We start from the raw sequence: 20,583 nt of genomic DNA, 5'->3' as shown, positions 1-20,583 counted from the left end.
TATTTGCCTTTTTTTAAAAAAAGGATAAATCCTTTTATAAACTGTGGAGTGTGAGGTTCGGTGCTGGAAATTGTGGGATTTTAGGCCAGACAAGAGAAGACAGGGGAACACGAAAGTGTTGCCGTGTGTTTGAGATGTTGGAGTTTGGACGAGACAGTGGATGTGATTTTTGTTGCTCCTGAGGATGGAAGAGGAGCCAGTGTGTAGATTTTCCATGAATGGAGCCGCTCATTCCCAAGCTGTTTCTGGTGTGCCGCCTGTCAAGGGGCCGTGGAGGGGGGCCAACGAGGGAGACAAGTCTCCTGCTCTCCGGTCTTCCTTTTTATGCAGTTTGTGGCTGACTGCAAAGCAGAACTTTCGAACAATCAGTTTTCCAAGGTGGACTAGCATCCAATATTGTCTTGCAAAGTAGGGAGCTTCCCATCTCTGGAGGATCCCCGAAGGCGCCCTGGAAAGTGCCCCTGCATCAGGAGAGAGTGCAGGTTTGATGACTTCTGAGGTTTAGCTCTGCTCTGCTTCCACAATTCTCTTTTATTTGGAGGTTTTCTTATCGAACTGGAGGATTAGGTTGCTTCAGAATAAGTGGGCGTTCCCAGGCAGGGGAGGAAAAGGCTGTAAAAATGCCTTCTCCTGCCTCAATGCACAAAGCTGCCTCTTGACTCTGTGACCCAGGCTGTTCCCCCCGGCACCTTGACTCTTCGATGGTCCTGGCTGCTGCAGGTGGCAGCCAGGATTCCAAGGAGCCTGTGGCTACTTCCTTATGGGGAGTCTTATCAACTGTTGGAGCCACGGTAAGGACCATGTTAATCACCTGTGGGAATGAGTGCAGGAGACAGAAACCTGGGCCAGTGCTGAGACCCAGCAACCGCAGCCCACACTTCTTCCTATGGAGAAGTCAGGAAGAGGGACCTGTGCTCACAGCAAGAGCCAGGGGCAGGGCACGGAGGGGTGGCCCACCTGGTCCAGATGTGAGCCAGGCCATCACTTCACATCTTCTGCAGTCAGGTCCAGACACCTTCTGAACCACTTGAGAGTAACATGCATGAGCCTTTACGCCTAAAACTTTCCTGTGTATTTCCTAGAAAATAAGGTATTCTTTTGTGTAGTCAGAGTATGGTACCAACTTCAATAAAACGAACATTGATGAATGACTTCAAACCATCCGCTGTACAGTCCACTTTTCCCAGCTGACCCAATCGTGTGCTTTATAGCATTGTTTCTCTTCAGTACGGGGTTCTGTGGAGGATTGGTAGCAATTAGTTGCCATGTCTCTTTTTGAAGATCTTTGAACAGCAACATTATTACAGTTAATTGGTCATTTTAGTGGCTTATTCAAAATCTTTAGATAAAAAGACTTCTAATTATAATGTACATTGAACTTACCACCGTCCTTTTGTTCACTGGAAAACCAAGGCTGCGTTCTTGGAATCCAAATGTACTTCCATTTTACAGGAAACGTTTTCCCACGTGCAGTGGTGGGGATGGGGGTGAGGAACTTTGCGTGTGCATTTGACGCAGGGTTGACTTTTCTTAGCATTGTTCAAAACACACAGAGATAGATCATAAGCTTTGAGATCATTCTGCATCCCCCTGTTGTCAATCCGGCTTAGTGTCGAGAAGTTGTTCCTTCATCCTTGAGGAGAAAAAAGATCATTTTGAGAGTCTTTGTTCAATTTTGAAACACTATTGTGCATCTAGAAACAGATAAAAACAATACCTTTACATTCACTCAGGGCCCTGGCGTCAGCACTTTGCTGTGGCTCCTGAGTCCACAGCAGCGGCACATGTGATAATTGAGCATTTCTATGCGCGCACTGTTTTGGTTAGCTCCGGAAAGGGTGTGCTCAGCAGTTTTGGTCTCTGCCCTTCAGAACGTCTTGCTTAACACGCATCAGTATGCATCACTAAACATAATAACACATTCAGTAAAAAGCATGCAAGTCATAACAGAGACTTAGAATCACTGGGGTGATTTTTCAGATGGCAACATTTAACCCCGGACAAACGGAATTATTTGCCAAAACTTAACTTTAGGAAAAAAATCAGGTATGATACTTTTTGGTTCACTACTTCAGTTTCCAAATGCCCTGTATGAGTGTCTTCTTTCATATCTACCCTAAGAAACAGAGAGATGGTGGATATAGAAGATACCACTCTTTTTGAAGGTTACAGAAATCTGGGAACATAGCTTCTTTGGGGGAAAAAAATGGAAAAAACTTGGCTTCTCATTTCCCAAGGGCCGGCTGCGTGTAGAGGGGCCTTCGCTGTGGTCTGCGTGGAATAGGCCGCAGGCCTCCTGACGGGCTGGGAGAGAGGTCGGACGGGTGACTTCCTAATTTACCTCTGATCGCTCTGCGTAGAGACTTGCTCTTTGGGTGCCCTAGGTAATCCTCCTTTTCACCTACTTTAGATTCCCTGTACCTTCCTTACTGTGAATTTTAGACAGGAAAAATGGACTTTAAAAGTCACATGATTTTAATATTTCTGAGGTTATAGTATTGATAGTATGTGGATTCTGAGTTTGTAGTACCTGGTTCCTGGTGCCTAGTAAGTAGCACCTAGTTTATATGTCTAAGCATCACACAAATAACGACATTTGTCTGAAGCTATCTTTTCCTGGGTTGGTCGGGGACTCACCATCCCGTTGGGCAGCTGTCGGCCACAGTCCGACCTGAACTGTGCTGTAAGATACACGTTAGATTTGGAATACTTAACATTTGACAAAATGAATGCGAAATATCTCTTTAGTAAGGTTTCTTAAAGATTGGTTGCATGTCGACGTGATATTTTGGATACTTTGGGGTAAATGAAATATATTACTTAATTGCACCTGTTTCCTTTTACGTTTTAAGGTGGCTACTTAAAATTGTGACACAGGCGGGTTGCGTTTGTGGCTCCCATGGGACAGTGCGGATCTAGGAGGAAAGAAAACACAAAGCGAAAAACCCAAACTCGTTTAGTGTGCTCGAGAGCGCATTCCTGGAGGGCAAGATGGCTATCCAGTGATCCGCCTTTTTTTTTTTTTTTTTTTTTTTTTTTTTTTTTGCTAGGTTTGGATTTCATTAAAGCTTCTTTAATTAAATCTATTGTAAATCTGCCCCAAGGTCCCAACTGGGAAGAGAATTGGATCTTTTTGTGTACTTAAAAGAATTCTAAGAAAATACTGAACTCATTTCAAAGGTGATTTATTTTTAAAAGCTTTTTAAAAAGCTTTCCATTTACTGAGACCAGAGGCATGATTAATACTGAGGTCTTAAGAGGCTAAAGAATTGTGAAAATCACCCAGAAACTTCTGGAAGGACCTTGCTGGTCTCACAGAGAGGCATCCAGGGCGACTCAGGGGCCTGTAGTGGCCGCAGATGAGCGGTATGCTCGTGTGTGTTCACACCTTCCATCCAATAAACACAAACATTGGGAAAGATAAAATGTTTATTCCTCAGCGTCTATAACTGAATTTATGGATATAACTCGCTGGATATTATTGCCTGTGCAAACCCACGTCACTGTGCACGTAAAGCATGTTTTTATTAGTTCCTACATAAAATTTTTATGATAATGGCAGACAAAGGACCAATTTAGTTTAGCTGAGTTTGTTCTTATTATTCCCGCTTCAAATAGATAAGCAAATAATGGGAGGCAACAGGGAGGAGGGCGGGGTCTCCCGCACAGGGGCACCCGGCCCTGTGGGCTGGAAATTGAGGCAGAGCTGCCTGTTGCGAATCCCCCAGAAGGCCTGGCCAGAAGGTAGTAGGGAGAGGCTGGTGTGTATAGGGAGGAGGGGGTTGCTGCCATTAGCTTTCAAGTCTGCTGTTGAGCAGTTATATACCCAATTGGTGACTGTGGAGTATTCAAATTTAGTTTCTGAAAAGGCCTGCATAGCTGCTATTGAAAGAACTCCCACATACTGTATTTCAGCTGGAGACTTAGAGAAAAAAGGTTCAAGTGGCTTATTGTGGGTCATCTCCCACTCTGGGATTTGAACAAAGCGCACACAGAACAAAGTTCCTTTAAATGGGGTGCCTTCCTCTGGGTCCCTCCTGTCTGCGGCTTGGCAGGCTCGGGGGAGAGAGGGCGAGCCCACGCCTCCCGTCCCCATGCTGCCTTTTCATGTTTGACCCTTGAATGTGGCAAATGATCCCCATGGTGACCTGGATTGGAGGGGAGCTTTTTCTAGAATTTGAAGATAAAGCATCTTTTATAAATACAGCCTTTAACTTCCTGAGGTCTAGTTAAAAAAACAATGGATAGTAAGTCTGTGATCTAGAGCAAATATGAGTCCCAAACCAAAATTCAGGGGGCAGGGTTTGACACACGCAGGTCTGCTTAGGGGACAATAGAATGAAATCTTTTCAATGGAACGAGGCTGGAAATGAAAGACGTGTTTATCACAGGTTGGCGACAATGAGGACTATCTTAGAAGTCAGTCAGCTGAGACAATGGGCGAGCTTGGGGCGTGTTAGGTTCACTCTGGGCTAAGGTCTGTTGGGGACTTGAATGAAATTCCAACTTAGTGAGTAGCGAGTCCCCGTGGTCTGGGCTCTAGGCATTGGAGGTATTGATGCATTGAAATCCCATGCTTGACAAGAGTTGCCGTCTGGGCATCTGGTAGCTCTGCCCCGCTCAGTAGGTCTAACTAGAGCCATTCTCATCAGCCGGCTGCTTTGGTTGACCTTAAAGGTCTTTAGAGAAGGAAGGAACATCCGTACCTTCCAGCAACCCCACTTTGGGGATGTATTCCCTTTAGGACCAATCTGGTGTGAGGTTCTTTATTCCATGTGTTTCCTCAGTGGACATGTTTACTGATTTTCAACCGTGTCTTTGCATGTTTGAGAAGTTGTTTAACACTCTGTCCCCCCAGGGAGGAATAGCCATTCTTTCTCCAAGGCACTGCTTGAGCACAATTTCTCTGTCTCTCTCTTTTTAAAAAATTTCTATTGAATTCATTGGGGTGGCATTGGTTAATACAATTACATAGGTTGCAAGCGTACAATTCTATAACACATCATCTGTATATTGTTTTGTGTGTTCACCACCCAAGTCGGATCTCCTTCTGTCACCTCTTCTCCCTTCCCCTACCCCTCTGTCACTCTGGTAATCACCATGCTGTGGTTGGTTGGAAGAACAGTTCTGGTGTGTGTGTGTGTGCATGCGCTTACTTTGGCCTCATCTTAGGCTCTGGGGGAGAAAACAACCTACTAAATCTTAAGCTACCTATGAAATGAGCACGTGCTTGTTTTGCTGTGGCTGACAGTTTGCAGGCGTGCTGGCGGTAAGCCCCACAGAAAATCCAACAGCAGAGTTTTCAAACACTTCTGCTGCGAGGGTCGCTCAGAGCAGTAAAGATGCTCCAAAGGCAAAGTCTGTTTCTGCCTTCGTGGAACTGGCCTTCCGACATGGGTATGTTGCAGTCCACGCTGACAAGGGGTTCCTGCAAGTTCTACGTCTTCTCAGCTGGCCTTGACAGCTGTAGTTTTTGGCCACCAGTCTTTCCAAGATGGCCTGGTAGACTCCATGCTCTGGACTGAGAACCTGGCTCTGTTTGTATGACCTCCAATCCATGTGGAAGCCCCGCCGACTTCAAGGCTACTTTGTGTTAGGGGTAGATGTGCGGTTTAGGGGGAGTTGAGGAAGGTGACCAACAGACTTAGCCGAGATGCTGATACTGTTGCTTTTTTCCAAGAGGTTGTTAAGAGAATAATCCCATTTAGGAGGAATTGCAACGGGGCTGATTTGTTCATACATTTTAGAGTCTTTTAACTCGGCGTTGGATGAATAGCTTTTCAAGTGTGTATGAAAGACAAGAATCCCAAAAGATCGGTTCTGTTTTCAAGGGCAGACCCCAGGGACTCAAGGTCTGTAACAAAAGGGCAGATGTGGAAGAGAGGAAATCCCGCGTCCAGCTCTGTCTGAGAATAAATTGTGCTGGCTGGGGTCCCTGAGGCATCAGGGTCTGCCAGCCGTGCTGGCTCTGGTTTGTTAGCTAGGGAGATCTAGTTAGATTGCTCACAATAAGTTAGTTGGTATTGACTTTGCTGGGCCTGACCCATATTACAGAGTTCTAACAAGAGGAAAGTATAGCTGAGCTTTGGGAAAAGCCATAGTGTGTACAATAGAAGAGAAACCCAACATCTTAAATGAACAGAGGAGAAATTTGAGTAGAGTCACCAAGGAAAGAAATTAGGACACTGGATGGAATGTTACTGCCACAAAAGAAAAAAAAAAAGAATATTTATTTAGCGAAAGCATCCTGAGATTATATGATTCCCTCGTGTCGCCTCACACAGAAAATCTTTGTCTCTTTGCTAATCGTGTTAAAAGCAACGGGGTGCGGAGAAAATTATATGGACCTGAAGAAATCCGATGACAGCAACGTTAATGTTGGAGTTCAGTTCTACAACTCACGAGGCCCAAGATTTTCAAATATCCTTCAATTTGAGAATTCAGGGTCAACAAAGGTTTAAGGAATATCCAAACATCATTAAACTCCTAAAAGCATTCTCAAAGTAGCTAGTGAAATATGCAACGAAAACACATGCCTGTAAATAAGTGTATTTTATTAATCATCTGAATCAACTGGGTGGACTGACTTAGAAGACCATCAAATGCAAAGTCTGTCGTGGGTCAGGTGGAGGGATTTGGGACTGTCCCGATCAGGGTAATGACCCAGAGTTGCCCAGTTAGCAGCTCTGCCGCGGAGCTGTTCCCTGAATTCTGGACGTGGAAGGTCAATGTGGACGTTTAAATTACCAGCTTTATGGAGTGAGTGATCCTAAACTCAGAGGGGAATAGCCAGAGAACAATTCCAGCCCCTTCACGAGATTATCTGAGGTCAGCCCACAAGTGTTTGCCTAGTCCCGTGCAGGTTTTCAACGAGAGGCTTTAAAGCCCTGGTTTGAGTCTGAAGCTGTTGTCCTTTGAGGAGAAGGATGCTTGAGGGTTTTTATTCCGTATTCTTTAGGGCAGAGCCCTGATTTTGGAAGCGCAGTCGCAGAGACGCGTGGACTTTACAAAGGCCCCACAGCCGGCCGCTTGGCTGGAACTGAGCCCCTGGCTGATGCCTGCACGACAGACTCTGTCTTTGTGGGTATACGCGGGGGGTCTGCGATCATTCTGGAATTTCGTCATCGTCCTATTGTTAGGTCTTTAGTTTGCATAAATAAGTCCTGCAGTCATCTGGCTGTGCCGCACGCCAATCTCAGCCACCTCTCTTCACACTGACACTTTGGAAGCTGACCTCGAATCTACCTAAGGACTTCTCCAGCTCCATGAAAATTTTTTGGGGGGAAATAGCTTTTTGGATGGCGTAGGATTTGGCATTCCTGTACTTGGTAAACAGAAGATGTGAGAGACTTGAGGTCAGTTTGGAGCAGTGAGCTGGCTCCTAACCAAAACTGGTTCCTTGTTGGCCATTGGTGATATGGGAGAGTGGTGGTGTTTTCGTCTTTGATGCGTTGGTGATATGACAGAGGCCGTACAAATGTTAAGTCAGGGGCGTACTTCGAACATCCCTGCTTCGTATTTGATCGTGACGTTAGCAACCGCAGAGCACAGTCGGCTGCATTGTCTTATTTCATCCCAGATGCAGTCTCATGAGTCCCCCCCCACTCCCCCGCTGGGGAATTGGGACCAAGAGGGTCCCTGGTATAGTCACCAACCAAGCGAGGCCCAGACTGGGTTCTTACCATGCAGGGCAACTTTCACGGAGGGCCAGAAGCAGGAGTCACCCTTTGCTAGGCACTGGGCTCACCCTGGCAATTCCATTTGGTCCAGCCCGTTTCCAGTATGACTGTCCCTCCTTCAGGGTGGTGGTGTGGAGCTGGCCAGGGCAGAGCAGGAGAAATCCTGCAGTCTGGAGCCTGCCTCACTGCTGCCAGCTTCCTGCAAGGGCTCCAAACAGGATGAAGCTCCTTCCTTGGCTGATTGGAGACCCGCAGACCTGTGTTCTTACAGCTCCAGCAGCTGCTGACCTCACCCCTCTGCCTTATGTGGGCCCTCTTCTCTGGCATCCTGCGGGGTGCATGCCTGTGTGTGCGTGTGTGCATGTGTGTGAGTGCATGCATGCCTTTGTTTCCCCGGTTTTGCCCAGAATGCAATGTTGCTTTTGCATCTAGCCAACCGGTCATTCTGCAGACTGCGGTGGGTCACTCACAGCCAAGCATTTCTCGTAAGAGCTCACGGAATATATGAGGAAGTAATATGCCTACAAGAAATGCATATTTTAAATTCCAGCATAACGAATGCACTGTTGGTTTTCTGGCAAGTTTTCCCAGCATTAGCCCAGACTTAGCTGAAGGACAGTGACACACACTTGGGGAAGGGCCTGCTCCTTAAAGAGACATGATGCTGTCTGCACAGACAAAACACGGCAGGGCTAGGAAAGGCCAGGATCTGTGTGAGGATTAAAGGCCCCGGGAGCTCCAGGTAATCCAATGTGCAGCCTCTTAATCTCATTTTGTTTCCCTGTGGAAGCATAGCTAATAAGCAGTACCATTCTGCAAAAGGGACCTAAAGGAGGCGCTCAGGTATTCAGACATTCCCAGCCCTTTTTTTCAAAGGTTAATGCTGTTTTTTTAATGGGACAGAGAGGGCGGCTCAGTTTTGTGCCACGGACCTTTAAATTTCTCCATGCGTGCATTTGATCTGCGAGGCCCCAAGGTTCTGAGTTTCATGGAAGCTCTTGTCTGCAACCTGGAACGTCAGGGCAGGCAGCAGGGCCTCTGCCTCTGGGCTCGGCTTCACCTCTCCTCGGGACCCCATTCCCGGGGTGCCTTGCCCCATATTCCAGAGAATTCCAGCTGTGGCTGTCACACGCTCCCACTCACGCTGGCTGAGAGGGCTGACCACTGGTCTTCTCTCCCCTTTAGAAAATCTCATTTCGTACATTTCTTTATCTTCCCCTTCTCCCGTTTCTTTCTTCTTCCTTTGCATCTTCCCTTTGTCTCTTTGTTCCGTGTTTGCCTGCTCTCCCCCCTGCCCCCCATTTGTCCCACCACACTACTGCATTACGTAGTATCTGCTGAAGCGTCTTATTTTTATTGAATACAGCCCTTTATGTACCCTATTCATTATTTTCTCAGTCAGGTGAAAAGAACCTTATTCCTTAAAAACAAACTCACTCCAGCAATGCCAATTCACCTAAATGAAGTTCATTTTTATTTGCATGGCACTTGTTAATTAACGTTTTAATTGATGTATTTGTTAGGTATATTCCACACCCAGACTCTGTGCTATGGTGGCGATACTGAGGTGAGCAGGACCCAGGCCTTATTGTCACAGGGCTTGCTATGGCTGGGGAGAGGACCGGTGACATCAGTTACAGGACAAACAGATGCTCTTATACCCTGAGGACAGGGTTGGAGGACACATGGAGGGGATGGCCCTGAGCATCAGTATGGGGAAGAGTGCCCAGGACATGCTTCCCTGGGTACCGGGTCTTGGTTGAGGGTTTGGGGGTAGGTAGCAATGGTAACCTTCCCCCAGTAGAAGAGAAGCCCCCGGTGACTCGACACAGGAACAAAGGGGTTAGTCCTGCCAGGGCTTGGGAGTGGCTCCGGGACACCAACCCTGATGTCAAGGTCGGGTTGATGAGCATTGTGATTTCCTCTTAACTCCTCTCCTCTAAGTTCGCTCAGTTGCAAGTTGAATGTGAAGTCAATTGCATTGAGATTCAGACCATTTGGTTTTAGGTTCATTTGATCATAAAAATCACAAAGCACCAGATAGTGAGTTAGTTGTGCATATTGAGAAATTATTCAAATGGTCCTGTTCTCTGCTCTTTATCAGATCTTCTGTGGTTGCCCCGTTTTCTGGATGAGGGGGTGGGGCAGAGCTGCAGAGCTGCCCTGGCTCTGGGAGGCGATCGGGGCACGATAAACCCGTGGGTGGAAACCAAGCCCAGCGGCATGACCTGTTCCAAGGTTTTCCATGTAGCAGAGTTTCAGCTTTCTTTGATGGTAATTGTGCCTACTTCCTAGGGTTTTTTATCAGGATTAAATATGGCAGGGCGGAGATCACGCTCTTCCAGTAGAACTTGACTAGTGGTGAGGGTTCAGAAATGTCAGTGAGTGTGAGTATGATCTGTGAGGACAGACACCTGGTGTTGCCCCTCAAAGTCACATCACCTGTACTCCTCCTACCATTCCCTGCCATTGAATATGTCCCCAAAACCACCCCACAAACACATGATTGAGGATCAAGTATTAAATTTCCTGTTGATTCACCCTATCTGCAAGGTGATGTAAAATGCAGAGGTGGAAATACTACTACAAGCTTGACAGCAAGACTTTCGCATTTGTGAAAAGAGTCTGTAAGAGAATATTTGCGCTCTGCCCTGAGCTGCCCCGGTTGGAACTCAGAAATTCAAGGGAAGAGACCTAGATGAAAATGCCACTGGCTCTCTGCTTCATCCTTCAGCTCTGCCTTTTCTAAAGCATGTGGGTGGCCCTGCCTCTTTACCTTCCAGCCACACAAAGAATAAAAGAAAACAGCCATCAGGTGCGGAGGGGCCCCGATCTGAGCCCTGATAAGGGGTATCAGGAAATGTGAGCAGCCTCTCCTGTTTGCTGAGTCTCATCACTCTGGGCAGAAGCCTGGATGAAGGCGAGGCTGTAAATCCAGGGTGAAGAAAAGGCAGATCTCCTGGACCTTCTGCAGCGCCAGGGTGTGGAATTCTCTACTGCAAGAGGTCACTGAGTCAAATGCTGTGGATGGATAATTTTATGGCCACTAATAAAATTTATAGCCAAAGCAAGCTAAGATAATAAGGGTAATCAAACAGCCAGCCCTGGGACATAGGAATCCCATCCTGGCCTGTTGGTGGTGGCCGGGTCGGGGATGGGCAGGCAGCATGGGCAGGGGTCTGTCTGTTCGACCCCTCAAGGCCAGTGGCAGAGTCTCAGAGGTGACTGCACCCCTGCGAGCTGCGAGGACTGGGCCAGGCCTGGGGGCCAAGCTTCAGTTTAGGTGGTAACTGTCTGTGCTTGGGGGCAGCATGCCCAGAGCTTTAGGAAAATTTTCTGTGTATTTCAATGCCTAAAAGCAGCCCTGGCCAGTGTGGCTCAGTTGGTTGGAGCATCATCCAGTAACCGAAGGGTTGTGGGACTGATTCCCAGTTAGTGCACATACCTGGGTTGTGGGTTCAATCCCTGGTTCGGGCACATACGATCCTGGTCCAGGAGTGTATGGGAGGCAACCAATCAATGCTTCACTCTTGCATCGATGTTTCTCTCTCACCCTTCCTCTCTCAATAAAAGCAATAAAAAAAAAAAGTCCTCCAGTGAGGATTAAAAAAGATTAAAAATAAATGTCTAAAAGCAGTGAGCATAAGATAAAATTGGAACCAACCCAGTTCTGGAACACCACCTTTGGGGAAGAATTTTAACTGGCTGTTTGGGGGTGGAGAAATGGCCTGATGTTTAAGCAGAGAGCTGAGTTCAGGAGGGGGCTCTTGCAGCCCCGGCTCCCTCTGGGCTTTGCTGTTCTGCCTGTCCCCTTCCCCTCCTGTCCCTCCCTGGTTGAGGGCCCAGGTAGAGCCCACCTCCTACAGGCCAGGGTGTGTAGGCTGGTGGGGTCCTGTCGCTGAGACCACCCTGCAGAGCACACCATCAGAATCCCTGGCAGACAGCCCGCTGGCCCTTGGCCCCCTGCTCTGACTCACCTGCACATGGAGAGCCCTCATGGCACCCCGTCTCCAGTGACGAAGCAGGCATGTGGACACCTGGGACAGGCTGAAGGGAACTGACCCTTTGGTACTGTGGGGGGTTTTGTTGTGTTCCTTTTTATAAACTTTGGTAAAATACACATAAACTAAAATTGACTGCCTGATGTTCCCGAGCAGAGGATATTCTGTCCCTTAGGAGAGGACCGCATGGAGGTCACTTCTCACCTGCAATGCCCTGTGCCAGCAGAAAGGCCTGGACCTCAGAACCAGTCCTAATACTGTAACTGCTTGCTCAAACATTCTAGAATATTCTGGGAATATTTAGAGCACCTACTAGGTGCTGGGCACTGCATTCAGAGCTCAGAACTTTCCAGTACAACCAAATAACCATGTGTGCCCTTGGTGGTGGTGGTGTGGGTTTGGGGCTGCATTTTAAAATAAGAGGCACGCCATCCTGAAGCCTTTGCTTTCTGTCCAAGTGCTTGTTTCTCAGTCCGTGCCGTGACCGGATTCCTGGGCTGTCCCTCCTCAGCAGTCTCTGGGTGGTCTTCAGTCTAAGCATTTTCTTTTTAATTGTAAAACATACATAAAATTTGCCATTTTAACCATTTTTCAGTATATAGTTCAGTGGCACTAAGTGCATTTACACATGCCGTGTACCCATCACCCCCATCCCTCTCCAGAACTTTCTCATCTTCCCAAACCAAAACCCTGTCCCTTGTTCCCTGTCTCCTTATTCCCTGCCACCCCCCACCCCCTCCGCCTCTGGTACCCACCAATCCACTTTCTCTCTCTATGGTTTCAACGCCTCCGGGTACCTCCTGTAAGTGGTATTATACAGTATTTGTCCTTTTGTTTTGGTTTTGAAATAACAGCCCTTGGTGAGATAGGGGGCAATCACATTTTATTGCCCCAGTTTTCAGTAGATTTTACTCAAACCAAAGAGCCCAGCAATGGTTAACTTGCTGCCATGTCTTCTGAGACTTCTAAATGAAAACTGAAAACTCGCCCAGCTAATGTTACCCTCCCGCCCTTGGCAAACCGTGCTCAGGACAGGCCGCCGCAAGAGGAACGCAGGCCGCCTTTGAAACACATCCCTTCAGCCCAAGGAGCTCTGGTTTCGGGGTAGAGAAGACACAAGCGGGTGAGATTCAAACTGAAATGGGTTTGAGTTTGCCAGATCCATGGGGGGCAGGAGGTATGACAAGACAAGAGCCCAGTGGAACAACTTTGTGGGGGCTGGGGGCAGCAGGTCCCCGCGATGCTGACGTGCCCAAGGCTCTGAAGAAAAGGAGAGTGTTCTGGTTTTGAGACTTCCAGTGCTTCTTTCTTGAGTGGGAAATTTCTTTTGTTTCTCTGCCAAGATAAAATAAACATAGCTCATAAAATGAAGTCTTTGGGCCGCAGGAGGAGCGGTCCCGAAGCCAGAGACACGTGCCCGTGGTTGTTGAGGCGGGAGTCCTTTGTCACAAAGTGTAGGCCTGCTGCTGGGGACCGTCTGGCCGCTAGAACCAGCACAGGCGTGCTCCGGGTGGGACATAGTTCCTGCAGCGACAGCTAAGACTCGCACAGGCGGGAACATAAGTTTTTCTCTCCCTCGGATGTGAGCAAAAGCTGCCCGAGTTCTCGTGGGCCTGGGTAGCTGCGCAGGGCTTCCTGGAGAGGGTGCGCTTCTGGGTGCCGGCATTGTGGAGGCCGGCAGACTCAGCTCCATGGGGTTATCTTTGGCTCGGGAATCCATTTTTTGGTCTCCCCCCCCACCGCGATGTGATTTCCTAATTTATATTTTACTTTGGCTTTTTAAAAGTATATTTCGGCATCCTACTTCCCTAAGTGTGCCAGCCAACAGCGCAGGAGCCTCTCATGACAATACCGAGGTCTGTCGTTTTCGAGGTTGCTGTAAGTTGGTTTGGGCTCAGAAATATTTATTGAGCACCTACTGTTTGCAAAACCATAAAAACATTAAATAACATTGTGAGTAATAAGTAACAGTCCAAGAGATGTCCCCAAACACTGAGAAAGTAATTGCCTAAGAGAAAATGCTATTAGATGTTATTTTCTGGGATTTTGGGGTCACGATGTTGTTAACTGTAGTTCCAGACCGAGCAGGGCACACTTGCTGTCGGCAGCTGTCTCTGCACAGGAAATGGATGCTCCCCGAGCTCCTTGCTGCCTTGGCAGAGCCAGAGGGGGGCGGCTTTCTGGGTCAATAATGCCATTTAAGGTGGACCCCCCATGCTGAGACCCTCTGGAAGCCCTCAGAGGCTTTCCCATCAGCCAGGAAGTGAAAGGTCAACGGCTTACAGATTGCACTTTGAGATGGGGAAGCAACCTTAATTTATAAGAGCCAAACCTCTTTTGTCTTGATTCTGTGGTCAAGATCATCACCATAGTCAAGATTTCCTTTCTCTTTGGGGACAAATCTGCAGCTCCTTGTACTGGAGTATCAGAGTGAAATTCGTGCGCGGTTGAAAGACACGACTCTTGCCTGAGATTAAAATAGAGAGACAGCAGCTGGACCTGAGAGCTCTGCGAAAAGCAGCTTCCCGTGCACACGAATGGCAGCTGGGGCTGGCATGCACCCTGAGGATGCCGCGTGCACAAGCACATGTGTGTGCAAACACACATGTGCACCCTCTCCCCGTGGCCTGGTTCTTTTCACTGCCACCCCGTACTGAATGGACCGCCCCCGCCGTGGGATGAGACACAGTGTTCTGAAAGTAACAGATACTGTTACTCCAGTGAACTGGTCCCGAGATGGACAGCTAAAAGCAGGTTTTAGTCAGAATGAAACCAAACCAAATCAAATCCTGTCCTGAAAAATCTAGTTGCCCCCCCCCCCCACTCCCACAAAGTTTGTGATTAGGACACCCAGCAAGTTTTCAGCAGCTGCTTCTAGACTAGCACAGTGTTACACAGGCGTAATCAAGGTAACAGACCCCTTCCACCAGAACTTTGGGTTTTCACGGGGTTAGATTGAGGTTTTTGAGCCTTATTATCTTTTACAGTCCCGTGAGAGAAGAAATTAATTCAGAACTGTCTGAATAGCAGAGGCCCACCGTAGTGCTCCAGACAATAAGGCTCGTGGCTCTGAATCACGCATTGAAGCTGAAGCATCCGGGAACCCTTGCCGTCTTGGGCATCTTCTCTGAGAGTGGATTGTGGGAAGGGGGCCTGAGAGCAGCCTGGAGACAGAAAGTGGTCCTGAAGGAGGGAATTGAACTGAGGGGTGGACTGGGGAATGAAGGTCGTCTCAGAGTTGAACAAGTCGGGGGGGCCATCCTTGGCTGCTGTCCATGGGTCAGTGACCCCATCTTTCTGCCCACCAGCGTCCGCAGGGGGAAAATGGTTAAATGCTCTTAGAACCGAGTTTCCACAGGTGACAACCTTCAGGACTGTGGAGAGGGCTCTGTGGGGACCCACGACAGCCCATCCTTCAGCTCCATCTCCTGTGCCCCCGTTTGGCCTGGGAACCAGAGGGGGCACTGCTGAGTAGCTGGAGAAGGGGCAGGGCTTCTTAGGGAGCCATCTCCTCAACCCATGGGAGTGTCCCAAGCGTTTGGGCAGATTTTACCTCCAGAACAGAGCCTGTATTATAACTGGCAGTGAAAAGTGGGCCCCTCTGAGGCTTGCCTTTGAAGTATGTGTGGGGTTGGACCACCCCCTGGTCAGAGTGGCCACAGCCCTGAACTCAGGAGGAGAATGACTGCCCCTGAGTAGGTCATATACCACCAAGAGTGGGGGACAGCGACAGAAACTGGGGTGAGGGTGGTCATGGGAGGAACCCTCCTCAGATCCCTTATGGACTGGCCTGTCTGCCCCACATCGCTCCGGAGAACCAGTCCTGATGCGTGAGGCTGAGGAATGACGGAATTCATGGTGAGGCCTGAGGCGGGTGGCAGTCTCAGTCACACATGTTGTATGACCGGGGGCTGTAGCTGGTGGGCCTGGGGTCTCTTTCTTTCAGATGCATGTTAGAGGTGACCCCGGTTCAGCACCTTCTCCTCCTCCGGCCTCCACACCCAGGGCTGGCTTCCTGTGGCTCACCCCATGGACACTGAGCTGGTCAACGTTGACCCCTTCCTTCCTTCTAGTCCCCTGAGGGCTGATCTGACCCACATCTTGGGTCAAAGAGGCTCTAAAGATTTGATTAGAACCAAATTTTGGAAGCTCCCCACTGCCAAGTCACAGATAGTGTTTCCACACATACACTCACCTTTACTTTGGAGAGGGGGAGAGAGCACGTGTCTCCGGCTGGCTACACGTTTTTTTATCTAGCTTTCTTCCAAATCCCTGGAGGTCAGCGACTAAACAGTTTACTTTCCGTAATCCCCCGAGTCTGTCCGGAGCCCAGGTTATTCAGTAAACTTCAGTAACTGGGTCGCGGTCATATCGTAAGAAAAAAGGAAAGGATGCTAAGGCCGGCCTTCCCGTGCAAACAGTCCTACTGAGTGGCTGAATGGCCTTGGACAAGTCACCTCCCTGCTCTGGGCCTCTGTTTTCTTCTCTATGAAATGGGAACAGTAGCCCACCTGCCTACCTGACTTGAACTTGATTGTTTCAGGTGAGGCTTGTACAAGGAAGAAGAGGTGTGTCAACAACCAAGGGGTAGACAGATATAAGGGCACCTTTTCTGTCAGTGATGATGTAATTATTATAGAGTGGACCTTTTGTCTTCCCTGCTTGATGTATCACCCATTCAGCGATAGGCTGTCGCACTTTCAAAGAGCCACAAGGAAGAGTTTGGGTGGGAGCAGTTGTTCTGCAGTCAAATGCATCCTGTAGGCAAGCCCTCTGTCTTTTGTGGTGGAACCGTCAGTGACAGCCTGTGGGATTGGCCTGTGGGTCGTTTGCTGGGCTGAGGACGAGTGAGGTCTGGGTAACGAGCCTGACGGTGCTTCGGTGAGAAGCCCAGCATTCGGATGACTCTGCATGCTAAAATCAGCATCTGTGTCTGAGGTTGTAGCTACTCAATGAGATGAAACAGTGCTATGAACTTGGGAGTTGGTTTGTGGACGTTGCCCAGGATGCCGTCACGTTCCACGGGGGCTGCGTGAGTGCCTTGTTGTGGTGACAGCAGCGTGACGCCCATATCCTTGGCCCCCCAGTTGTCTCTCTGGCCCCCTCCAGCCGCTTCGTCCCTCTGGGAGAGTGGCAGGTGGTGGAGGGGAGCCCACAGCTATGGACAGCTACAGGAACACAGGGAGAGGTGGCCAGTCCCCCTGTCCTGGGCAGTGCCCCTGCTGAGCGCTGGGGACATGCTCCAGGCTGTTCACTCACTGCCTCCGCTGCCTCCAGTCCGGGTTCTCCTATGTGAGTTGGGTTTCCTGACAATGCATCGAATGAATGAGAACGAGAAAGTGTGTGTTGGCAGAATTTCAGCTGAATAATGCCTAGGCTTTCCAAGCAGGAGCAGAGTCTCAAGCCACTGGGGCTCAGAGCAACGGCTGTTCCGCTCATGACGAAAGGTGCGGATGTTTCCGTGCACAGAGGTTAGCAAGCGGGGCTCCGAGTGGAACCTGCCCCCGATCTTCGATCTTCGCCGTGTTGCACTTTCTGGGCCACTAGCAACATTTCCACTCAGCATTTAAGAACTCTGAGCTGGCTGGAGACTTTTTTTTTTAAACTAAAGTTTCCTTTAAAAAAAAAAAATTCGATTTCTTGCCAGTAGACTGAGGTTTCAAAGTAACAAGTTTTTGAAACAGCACATGAGACTTGCCTGCATAATTACTGCGTTTGTCACGGGATTAGCACTTTCCTGAGGGTGTTTCCACCCAAGCTTCTCGTTTTGCCCAGACGTACAGTTCTTCGTGGTACATTATGTGGATTTAGGCAAAACGGACCCAGCTCCATCAGCTAGAACTTCTGGGATAAAAGCAATTATTGCAAATAAAGTGGAAGCTACTTATCCTAATGAGCCAGTAGGAAAATTAAGTCTATTGAAATGATCTAGACCCTCCTCATAAACCCCATTGGTAATTCATGGTGGCCGTGTCTGTTTTTATGAGCTGACTGCCTACACCAAACAACAACGAGAAGAAATAATGTTTCAATTCCTCACGTTGGCCATTAGCAGGTTCATGTCTTCCTTCATAAAATGATACCTCTGTCCCACTCCTCCATCTGAGAGCCGTTCCTGGGAGGACACAGACTAGCACTGGCTGATGGTGCTGGTCTGGTTCTTGGGCTGCAAACAGTGTGGATAATGGCTTGTGCTCTCCCTTCCAAATGGAGGGGAGACACAGACATAATTGAAACTTACAGTGCCAGGGGGTGATTTTATTCCATTATTTTTAATGCAAGTGAGGAGGTGTCCTAGCTAAAATGCTGAAAAATAGCCTCAGAGAAGCCCCAAGCTCCACCTGTGCTATGTAACGTGGGGGGGGGGTGCACATTCCCCCCCAGTCCCCTCCCCTCCACCCACTCTGGGGAGATGCCGTCAGAGGAGGGCAGGACATGCAGGGAGCCACAGGTAATGAGCTCTGTGTCCATTTCCCTCCCCAGATCTCTCAGCTGATGACAGAGGCCGGCCGGGAGGGGCTGTCAGAAGCGGCGCTGAATCGCTACAATGCAGACAAGCCCTCAGCCTCCAGCGTCCCGGCCTCACAGGGCTCCTGCGTGGCCGCTGAGACCTCCACGGGCACCTCGGTGGCTGCTTCCTTCTTTGCAAGGTAAGCGAGGTGTCCAGACCTTGGTTCTTTCTGCTCAGCCTGTCCGGTTAGCCTGTCACCTGGGCCACGGTAACTAAGACACCAGGAAGAGTGTGGGGCCCTTCTTCGGCCTCACTCATTAACTCATTAACAGAGGGATTTTCTGTGAAAGAGTCTCAGCGTTGTTGACATCGTGGCCCAGGTAACTCTTTGTTGTGGGGGCCGCCCTGCCCCTCACAGGATGTTTAGCAGCATCCTGGCCTCTACCCACTGGGTTCCCATCGCACCTTCTCCAGTTGCAACAACCAAAACTGTCTCAGACACTGCAAGTGTCCCCTGGGTTGTTGAGACCCCTGTTCTAAGAATATGTGGCTGCAAAGATGGTCTTCCAGGGGACGAGGACCTCGGTGGGTGCCTCCCTGTGGCTGGTGCTTCCAGATTTATCTTCTCATTACTGAATAAGCGGCTTAAATATTAACCACTATATAGATGGCAGTTTTCTGCTTCTTGACACACTAGCTGGATAGTTATCAAACCCTATCCAGCTAATCTTAGAAACTTTAAAAACACAGGGAACAAAAAAGAAAGGTATTTCAGCAATGTTTTCTGCCTAGTTTTAGCAGCATGGCGGAGACAGGGCCGCAGACGGGGGACAGCTGAGCAGGAGAACGCGTCAGGGGTGTCTGAACTCGGCCCCCTGATTGTATGCGTGAGGAAACTGAGGACCGGGAAAGTGAACCTATGAGTTAATTTACAGCAAAGCCAGAAATAGAAGCCAGATTCCTCTGCTTCCCCCCACCCCCAGCCCCCTGCCATGATTCATTCTTTACTTGGTACGTGGAACTCAACCTTAGAAAACTGTGTCTGCCTCCGACTTGTAAGCTTCTGAGGTTGAAATACATATGAAATCAGAAGACCCCTTGGGTTCCAGTTCCAGGTCTGCCTCAGTTTCCTCACCTACAAAGTGAGGGTGACACGCACTCCTCGGGGTGGCCCTGAAGATTAAGATGCGTGTGAGTTATAAACACCGCACAAACGTTCGTGCAGTGTGGCCTTAGCTAGTCGGTCAGTAGGAGGGAGTAGTGTGTGGCTTTTCTCGTCACCCTCCTGAGTGGTAACATCAAAAGCACAAAGGTGAGGGAGGGGCTCGGGTCAGGAGAGCCGCCGGGGGAGTGGGGAGGGAGGGCCAGTGTCCTGGATTCAGGCGCAGCCACGGCAGCCCGAGGGGCTTGTTGGGAGACTGGCTTTGAGGTTCTGGCTGTGCCTTGGTGCCGTGCTGACTGTCCCGTGAACAACCTGAACGTGTGGGAAGTGACAGGAAATATGTTATGTGCCGGCCACCCGCCCATGGGGGCTGTTATGTTAGCTCCGAGTGGACATGAGTTCCTGTGTCATTTGAGACCACTGAGCAAGCTCACTGGCAGGCCGTGCCTGTGCCATTCAGGGGGGAATAAAGAGGTGGGACAGAGTAGGAGAAAGCGCACAGCACAGGTGGTCCCGGCACCCAGGCAGGTCACCAGAGCCCACCCAGAGAGGAGGTGAGCGAAGTGCTGAAACACTCGGAAGCCATGTCAGGGCGGGTTTAGTCTGGAGCAGCGAGTCCTCAGCTGCCTGTTGGGCCACCACATGGAAGAGGGGTTTGGTGGGTTCTGTAGACCACCTGACTGTGTGGGCCAAGGCTGAGTACAACCTAGTGATGGTAGGGAGATGTCTCCCAGATCAGAATGAAGGAGAACTCACCATGCGACTACCGCAGGGAGAGAGTGAGGTCCCCGTCACTGGGGGAGAGCAAGCTTACACTGGATGGCCACTTGGCCCTGTTGCTGGAGAGAATATTCAGTGCTTAGATGTGAAAAGCCTTCAGAGTTCATCCGCAGATTTTTTTTTTGTTAAATGTGTTGACTGACTCACAAAAAACCCCAAAAGAAGGATTTGAAGTGGGAAGAAATAAAAGGTTAAAAATCCCGGTGGACAGAGTTTAGGGAGAACAAGTAACATCTGCTGCAGGAAAACAAGCAGCATCTTTAGCACCAGGGTGTGGCTGTCGGCATGAGCCCGGCCGGGAACGACTTCGTGCTGGACAGCCGTGTGCTCAGGGCCAGCTTGTTACAGCTTGCATGTTACTCCGAGGACAATCTCCAGACAGGCAAACACACATCAGGGGGCGCGGTGGCAAGTGACTGGCGCAGCCAGTCCTCTCTGAGACTTGCTTGCACAGCCAAGGGATGAATGGAGACACTGAGGTGAACCCAAAATGGACAGGCCGGTGACGTC

At 49.3% G+C, this 20,583-nt stretch overlaps 1 protein-coding gene across 3 annotated transcripts in view; it reads left to right on the top strand.

The window, feature by feature from the left end:
• Window positions 1-20,583, top strand: part of KIF26B (kinesin family member 26B) — a 397,293-nt gene that overhangs the window by 183,894 nt on the left and 192,816 nt on the right. For all 3 annotated transcript variants that reach the window (XM_053912426.1, XM_053912425.1, XM_045184416.2), the window contains one exon: window positions 18,164-18,330. In XM_053912426.1, coding sequence (XP_053768401.1) covers window positions 18,164-18,330 — 167 coding nt within the window. The remainder of the gene's footprint in view (window positions 1-18,163; window positions 18,331-20,583) is intronic.

The sequence above is a fragment of the Desmodus rotundus genome, chromosome 10 (genome assembly GCF_022682495.2).
Source record: "Desmodus rotundus isolate HL8 chromosome 10, HLdesRot8A.1, whole genome shotgun sequence".
NCBI classification, from domain to species: domain Eukaryota; kingdom Metazoa; phylum Chordata; class Mammalia; order Chiroptera; family Phyllostomidae; genus Desmodus; species Desmodus rotundus.
This window is presented reverse-complemented; position numbering and strand designations above follow the sequence as displayed.